The following is an 8,758-nucleotide window of genomic DNA, read 5'->3' as shown; positions in this document are numbered from 1 at the left end:
TTGAGCTTCAGATTATACCATTTCCTCTCACACCCGTGACTGTGTCACGTTCTGATCCTTCCACCCCCTGCCCGTATTCATCTATCCCTTATATCTATTCTTTTTATTTCTCTCTCTCCCTCTCCCTCTCCCTCTCCCTCTCCCTCTCCCTCTCCCTCTCCCTCTCCCTCTCCCTCTCCCTCTCCCTCTCCCTCTCCCTCTCCCTCTCCCTCTCCCTCTCCCTCTCCCTCTCCCTCTCTCTCTCTCTCTCTCTCTTTATCTCTCTCTCTCTTTATCTCTCTCTCTCTTTATCTCTCTCTCTCTTTATCTCTCTCTCTCTTTATCTCTCTCTCTCTTTATCTCTCTCTCTCTTTATCTCTCTTTATCTCTCTCTCTTTATCTCTCTCTCTTATCTCTCTTTATCTCTCTCTCTCTTATCTCTCTCTCTCTCTTTATCTCTCTCTCTCTCTCTTTATCTCTTTCTCTCTCTCTCTCTCTCTTTATCTCTCTCTCTCTCTCTCTCTCTCTCTCTCGCTCTCGGTAAGTGACTGCTTACGCTACTCCTTTCCTATTCAACTTTGGAAAATGATTTGTTATGCATTTTATTGTCATGTAGTCCTCTGTGACATTGTGTGCATCAGGGTAATTGCATCAATGTGTTATCCCCTACCTCAAGGGGATTTTGTTTTGGGAAAAAGATTTAGGCTGTGTCCTCAGTCTTTCTCAGCCTGGGGTCTAGCTTACCTGTGTCAACATGGTGACGGCGCCAGGTGTACTGACGACCCTTGTGTTAACAGGATTGTGTGTCCACGTCACAGGTAAGTAAGTCTGTTGCTCCCTCAAACCCACCTTTATTAAATAACCCGAACCCTCCATATTGGGGACAGTGAATTATCTAATTTACACCATCTATGGGGGGGGGGGGGGCTCACTAGAGTTACTCATATATATGGTTTGATCTCAATGGATTACATGGCCAACTAAAGGTTAAAATGGTGTCATGTTATGTCTGTGAATTGTTCACGCATGGTTATCCTTGTTTATGTGAGCTCTTGAATATGAAAGTGTAGCATATGTGAGAATGTGTGTGTGTGTGTGTGTGTGTGATCTATTCCTGTGTGTTGACTTTGAAGTGTTCCGTGTGAACTCTCAGGATCATCTAGAGCCGTCTGTACCACCCGTCTGTATTCCCTGAACTTAAACTGTGTCCTGCAGTGGGATTGTCCACAGGCGAACGCTACCACCACCTACACCGTCCAAACTAAGACTCAGGGGTGTGTCTGACTCATCATTGCTCACTATTGACATAATGGACTAGTATCTAGCTCTAAGGTTCCTCTCAGCTAAATGCTGTTCTAAGATTCGGGGTTCTGTCTGCTGTCTCCATTGACCTAATCGATCTAGCTCAAATAGTATGCCTTATTACTGTTTTGCTATTTTCTAGAATTGGTAGTGAATTGTTTCCTAGAAAACCACTACATTGATGTATCTTCTGTAATGTTTGTTCTGTGTGTAACTATGTTAGTCATTTTTAAGTAGAGTATTTTTTAAATCAATTCATTGAAGGTTGTAATCAGCACTGGGATTCTGATTAGTAATTTACTTTACAGTGAAACTAATATGGATAGTGCAACTGTTGGGTGTATGAGGGGAAAGCTAGACTAGAAAGGAAATGGAAAGCAAATTTATTGTGTGAACAAAGCGCTCTAGCGATGCGGAGAGGGGTAGCGTGAGAGCGGAGAATTTCAAACTTGTGGTTTTTACAGAGAAACCTCAAAGGGTTTTAATCAGAGGGATGAATCAGTCACTCGAGTCCATATGGTTGGTTGACTTTATGGGTAGATGGGTTCCGATAGATGGGCACTATTGTTTTCTACCACAGCCGTGAAAACACCCTGGCTGCTCCTCTCCCCTGCCACCTGGTTTCAGTCATAACCATATTTTCAGAAGGGACATTTCCACATACATTTTAGAAGATCGGAATAATAAATACCACATAGTTAATCTCCGTGTTTGTGTATGTTTCTATGTGTACAGTATATAGTACCAGTCAAGTTTGGACACACCACCTCATTCCAGGGTTTTTCTTTATTTTGACTATTTTCTACATTGTAGAATAGTGAAGACATCAACTATGAAATAACACATGGAATCATGTAGTAACCCAAAGTGTTAAACGAATCCAAATATATTTGAGATTCTTCAAAATAGCCACTCTTTGCCTTGATAACAGCTTTGCATTCTCTCAACCAACTTCGAGGTAGGCACCTGGAATGCATTTCAATTAACAGGTGTGCCTTGTTAAAAGTACATTTGTGTAATGTCTTTCTTTCCTTAATGCATTTGAGCCAATCAGTTGTTGTGACAAGGTAGAGGTGGTATACAGAAGATGGCACTATTTGGTAAAATACCAAAGTCCATATTATGGCAAGAATGGTTCATATATGCAAAGAGAAACAACAGTCCATTACTTTAAGATATGAAGGTCAGTCAATCTGGAAAATTTCAAGAACTTTGAAAGTAAAAACCATCAAGCGCTATGATGAAACTGGCTCTCATGAGGACCGCCACAGGAAAGGAAGACCCAGGGTTACCTCTGCTGCAGAGGATAAGTTCATTAGTTACCAGCCACAGAAATTGCAGCCCAAATAAATGTTCCACAGAGTTCACGTAACAGACCGATCTCGACATCAACTGTTTAGAGGAGACTGCATGAATCAGGCCTTCATGGCCGAATTGCTGCAAAGAAACCATGATTTCCGGATGTGTGATTCCCACCGTGAAGCATGGAGGTGTGATGGTGTGGGCGTGCTTTGCTGGTGACACTGATTTATTTAGACTTCAAGGCACACTTAACCAGCATGGCTACCACAGCATTTTGCAGTGATACCATCCCAACTGGTTTGCGCTTAGTGGGACTATCATTTTGTTTTTCAACAGAGCAATGACCCAAACACACCTCCAGGCTGTGTAAGGGTGATTTGACCAAGAAGGAGAGTTCTGCATCAGATGACCTAGCCTCCACAATCCCCTGACCTCAACCCAGTTTGGGATGAGTTGGACCGCAGAGTCAAATCAAATGTTATTTGTCACATACACATGGTTAGCAGATGTTAATGCGAGTGTAGTGAAATGCTTGATTCTAGTTCCGACAATGCAGTAATAACCGACGAGTAATCTAACCTAACAATTTCACAACTACCTTATACACACAAATGTAAAGGGATGAGGAATATGTACATAAAAATATATGAATGAGTGATGGTACAGAACGGTATAGGCAAGATCCAGTAGATGGTATCGAGTGCAGTGTATATACATATGAGATGAGTAATGTAAACATTAAGTGGCATTGTTTTAAGTGGCTAGTGATACATTTTTTTTTACATAAATTTTTCCATTATTAAAGTGGCTAGAGATGAGTCTGTATGTTGGCAGCAGCCACTCAATGTTAGTGGTGGCCATTTAACAGTCTGATGGCCTTGAGATAGAAGCTGTTTTTCAGTCTCTCGCTCCCAGCTTTGATGCACCTGTACTGACCTCGCCTTCTGGATGATAGCGAGGTGAACATGCAGCGGTAGTTGTTGTCCTTGATGATCTTTATGGCCTTCCTGTGACTTCGGGTGGTGTAGGTGTCTTGGAGGGCAGGTAGTTTGCCCCCAGTGATGCGTTGTGCAGACCTCACTACCTTCTGGAGAGCCTTACGGTTGTGGACGGAGCAGTTGCCATGCCAGGCGGTGATACAACCCGGATCCTCTCGATTTGTGCATCTGTAGAAGTTTGAGTGCTTTTGGTGACGAGCCAAATTTCTTCAGCCTCCTGAGGTTGAAGAGGCGCTCCTGCGCCACCTCCACCACACTGTCTGTCTGGGTGGACCAATTCAGTTTGTGTGTGAACTCTTTCAAGACTGTTGGAAAAGCATTCCTCATGAAGCTGGTTGAGAGAATGCCAAGTGTGTGCAAAGCTGTCAAGGCAAAGGGAGGCTACTTTGAAGAATCTCAAATATAAAATATATTTTGATATGTTTAACACCTTTTTTTGTGGTTACTACATGATTCCATATGTGTTATTTCAAAGTTCTGATGTCTTCACTATTATTGTAAAATATAGAAAATAGTCCAAATAAAGAAACCCATGAATGAGTGTCTCTGAACTTTTGACTGTGTGTGTTGCAGTGATTCGTGGCAGGACGTGGAGAGTTGTGTGCGGTTCTCCTCCCAGCTGTGTGACCTGTCCGAGGCCTTCTCTAACTTCGAGGTGTACAACATGATCCGCCTGGGCCTCCACCAGGGCCCGGGGAGTCCAGTCTGGACAGAAAATCTGGTGTTTGGCGTCCGTGATTTCAGTCAGTAGCCTGTCTCTCCTCTAAGACCTGTCACGTATTGCCATGGCGATTTATTGTTCAAATCAACAACAAAAAAGAGCATTTAACCGTCTTAATACACTGCATCGTTCAAATAGAGAGGGCTAACATGGCTAAAGGCACTCGCATGAAGAGATTGTCGTGATTTTGAAATGAAAGTGGCTTTGTTTCTCCTCTCCAGACTTCAGCAGCCCCTCCGTCTTGGTCTCTCTGTCTGGAGAGAGGCTGGGAGTGGAGGTGCACTTACCTTGTTCTAGCAAAAGGGAGTGTCTTCCTCTGCAGAGTTGCTGTCCACTGTCAAAATTTATTGACCTCTGGGTCACCGTGACAGTATATGACCGACAGAACCCCTCCGACTACAAGGTACCCCTGTTGCCATCGGCGATACCACTTTTTGCTCACCCTCCCTCCTTTTGTCTTGCTCGCTCTCGTTCACACATCCTTTTTCCTTTCTACCTGCTGCTATGTAAGTGAATGTAAGGGGTACAATGTTAAGGAGTGAGAGCCCAGAAACTACACATGTTTCCAGTGGTGTAAAAATACTTTAAAGTACTACTTAAGTTGTTTTTTAGTCTAGCTGTACTTTACTATATATATGTTTTGTTTTTTACATCTTTTACTTCACTACATTCCTAAATAAAAGTGTGTACTTTTTACTTTCCCTGACACCCAAAAGTACTCGTTACATTTTGAATGCTTAGCAGGACAGGAAAATGGTCTTAAGTCACACACTTAACAAGAGAACGTCCTAATCATCCCTACTGCCTCTGTGCCATTGCGGACTCACTAAACCCATGCTTCGTTTGTAAATGATGTCTGAGTGTTGGAGCGTGCCCCTGGCTATCCGTAAATTCAAAAACAAGAGAATGGTGATGTCTGTTTTGCCTAATATAAAGAATTTGAAATGACTTATACTTTTACTTTTGATACTTAAGTATATTTTAAACCAAATACTTTTAGACTTTTACTCAAGTAGTGTTTTACTGGGTGACTTTTACTTGAGTCATTTTCTATTTAAAGTACCTTTAAATTTTTTTTTTACTCAAGTATGACAATTGGGTACTTTTTCCAGCACTGGTTTCTTTGCTGCATATTTTTTGTGTGTGCATTTGTTAGTACAAGTGTCCCTGATTTGGCCTTCTGTGACACTGTCTGATACAGCCTCTCTGATTGGCTGATCCTCTTGCATGTGTCTGATACAGCTTTTGTGATTGGCTGGTCCGATTTCAGACGCAGATTGGTTTGGTCCAGACGATGGTGTATGGGGCAGAGTTCTCAAACCTGGTCCCAGGACATGACTACTGTGTTGTGGCTAACTTCTCCGTCAGTCCGGACACCTTCCCCCAGGCCTCGTCTCCTCCCTCGGACCCCAGTTGTGTCCACCATGCTGGCCCAGGACTAGGTTAGAGGTTAAGGTTGAGTCGGGGTGTGGACATGAAGCTTGGGTTATGAATACAACCCTAATTACAAAATGACGTGTGGTTTGTGTTTCCCAGGGTTGCAGCCAGTGTTGGGGATAGGAGTGTGTGCTGTACTCTTCTCTCCTCTCCTTGCTCTGGCTCTGTACCTGCTGAAACAAAAACGAGATGCACCACACGTAAACAGACTCCCCAAGTCTCTAGTAAACTGTCCTTATTCTTTTGAAACACAAACACATGAGTATTTCATTTGTGTATAGTACTATATAAAATGCAGTATTATCTTGAATGTCCTTGGATATATCATTACACTGTTTTTGTCTTTTTTTTAATGCAGGCATCTCTTCAGGCATTCCTCCAGGACCTGCCGGAGTCCCCTTCAGACCCTGTTGACCCCAGTGACATTGTAGACGACCACCTCTCCATCCTGTCCTCTTTCTCCAGCTGTGTCTGCACCGAGGCCCAGGCCCCAAGCCTGGGTAATGGGTACAACAGCAACCCCTTCCTCAGTGACTATAGGTCAGGCAACATGCACTGGAACACTGAGAGAATGGAGCTGGACCTGAACTCAGGCAGCACCATATCCCTGCCATGCTCCACTGTGCCTATAGGCCTGCATATGATCCAGTGCAGCTTTGATTCACCTCGACAACCACATCCAGGGCCCAATGTGCCAGTTCTACCGTACCCTGGTTCTCCATCTCTGTCAGAGGCCGTGGAGGGCCAGGTGGTCCCGTTGTGTTCTGTGAGGTTTGGGAGGGTGAGTGAGGGGGATGGGGGTGAGAACCTTGAGGGACTACAGTGGTGTAACCTGTAGCATGTTGCACTGCAGTACTCACAATGCCATGTTTAACATATTCCTATGAACTCCACAGTGCTGAGAGGAGTTCAAAAACTTTATTGACCATTTTTGTTGAAAATTGTAATTTTTGCCCTCAGCTTACAGACATACATTTTCAGTTCCAACAGGACTGTGGTATGGTCCAGCACCTTACCAAGGTCAACCATAACAGGGACAATACTGGACAGTGCAATCATAAACACATACACTCTTAGAAAAAAGGGTTTCAAAAGGGTTCTTCGGCTGTCCCCATAGGAGAACCCTTTTCGGAACCAAAACTATTCTTCCTGGAACCAAAAAGGGTTCTTCAATGAGTTATCCTATGGGGACAGCCGACAAACCTTTTTAGGTTCTAGATGGCACCTTTTTTTTTTCTAAGGGGGGTTTATTATTCTGACTCCACTTTAAATTTCCTTTGTCTACTGTGCCAAGTGTCTTTTCTGCTCTTTTTCTGTGTCGTAATAGGTTGTTCTTCCCCCTCTCTCTGCCTTGCTTCTGACTCACTGTTGCCCCATCCCATCTCCGGCCTGACCCCCACTGTCTCTTACCCGTGTCTGACATCTCATTCTGGGGGAGGAGGGCAGAGGGTAGGGGAACATCTCTCTCCTGCCTCTTGTTTCACTGGTGGTGCACTTTTCCCGGAACATTAGAACATTCGGGGGTAGAGACAGAGGAGACGTTGGATGGGAAACAGTGATTGGCCCTATTGTTCTGGAAACCACACAGCCTGCGTATGGCTCATAATAATATCACTGTCTGGAGGATTTTGATTAATGTATTCATGTTGTTGGTCTAATATTGGGGTTGGATCATGAGTCCAAACTAAGCAGTGTGTTTGCTTGCCAATCATAGATGCTAATTCTCAGGCATCCAAAAGGTATCGCATCTAACCTTGAACTTGGGTTTTTGGAGCAACTTTTATGGGTTCTGCTGTATTTGCAGTCAATTCACCGGAAACCTGATCCAAAATGGTCGCTTTGTGGCTCACTCTTCACTGGTGTGTGCTGGCTAGCTCTGCAGCTGAGGTGGTGAAGTTGGATTGGGGATTTACGTGGTGTTCGACAGGCAGTAAAAAAATTTGGGGGGGGCTTGCCTGTTATTCATGTTATTTTGGCATTAAATGTCACATCAGTTTGCAAACAATGCAATAAAAATAAATCAATGAGTTAATAAAGCCGCACACAAACATGGTCTCTTTTTTGCTTTCTAAGGCAGCTCCAAAATGCAGGTGTTTCAGCCTAGCTCATTGCTTTCTTTGGTGGTGGGTCAGCCAGAAGAAAATATGGAGTGCGGGTTTTGGTAATGTTCTCTAGTTGCGTCGTGATTGGCTCAGTGTTCTGTCACTCATAGGGACACTACGTCACCGCTAAGTCTACGGTTAAAGCTTAAATTCAAACCTCTTGGGTTCTGCCATAGAGTTATATGTCAACGTCATACTTTCAAAATCTTAGCTATCAGTGATCATGAATCAAGTTGATAATCTACTGGCAAATCATTTTTAATCCTTGTATATGAAGAGAAATTATAGATAAAACGTATCGGTACTCATCGGCCATTGGACATAAACATTACACAAGCTGGAAATCGCAAATTCAACAATGAAGGGTTTGGAAGGAGTCCGTGGCTAACTGCAAGCATTGCAAAGCAATCACTAGCCTGCTTTTCAGTGGAGTTGCTGTGGTCCCATGTCTGGGATTAAGGGTCTCTTTTCCAAGCTTAAGATGATGAACATTCAACGTTGGCCATGCTGTCAATGATGCATGATTTGTGCCATGCTCAAAACAACTTAACTCAGAACAGCGAAGTTGGGAGGGAAAAAAACGAGTTCCGATTGGGGAGAATACATTTTGAGCGGTCATCCAACTCAGAATCGGAACTCGGGCCTCTTTCTAGAGCTATGTATGACCTGAAGATCACTAACGTCATCATGATTCAACTCGTTGAGTTCCCAGTTGTCTTGAAAGCACCATAAATCCAGAGAATGCCAGACTTTGACAAAATTTTCCCACGAAGGACCACCTTCCTGTTCAAGTGAGCACAGCACAAGGTGTGTCCAAACATGTATTTTATATGCTGCTGCATAAATGATGTAATATGCCAGGGAGATATGTATACCGTAGCTAAGAACGTAATACTAAGTGTATGTAATCATTTGGT

At 43.5% G+C, this 8,758-nt stretch overlaps 1 protein-coding gene across 2 annotated transcripts; it reads left to right on the top strand.

The window, feature by feature from the left end:
* Window positions 1–429: 429 nt before the first annotated feature.
* si:dkeyp-75h12.7 (uncharacterized) lies at window positions 430–8,115 on the top strand. 2 transcript variants are annotated; one of them, XM_031832215.1, is made up of 7 exons: window positions 430–797; window positions 1,133–1,253; window positions 4,155–4,324; window positions 4,524–4,705; window positions 5,573–5,744; window positions 5,839–5,939; window positions 6,098–8,115. In XM_031832215.1, exons 1-7 carry the CDS (start codon window positions 734–736, stop codon window positions 6,575–6,577), a joined length of 1,290 nt encoding a protein of 429 aa, XP_031688075.1. In that variant the 5' UTR covers window positions 430–733; the 3' UTR covers window positions 6,578–8,115. The 2 variants fall into 2 exon arrangements, with proteins under 2 accessions (XP_031688075.1, XP_031688074.1); XM_031832214.1 differs by having other exon boundaries at window positions 5,839–5,963.
* Window positions 8,116–8,758: the final 643 nt, after the last annotated feature.

This window comes from Oncorhynchus kisutch, linkage group LG9, assembly GCF_002021735.2.
Source record: "Oncorhynchus kisutch isolate 150728-3 linkage group LG9, Okis_V2, whole genome shotgun sequence".
Lineage (NCBI taxonomy): Eukaryota > Metazoa > Chordata > Actinopteri > Salmoniformes > Salmonidae > Oncorhynchus > Oncorhynchus kisutch.
Note: the sequence above shows the minus strand (reverse complement) of the source record. Positions and strands in the feature narration are given on the sequence as shown.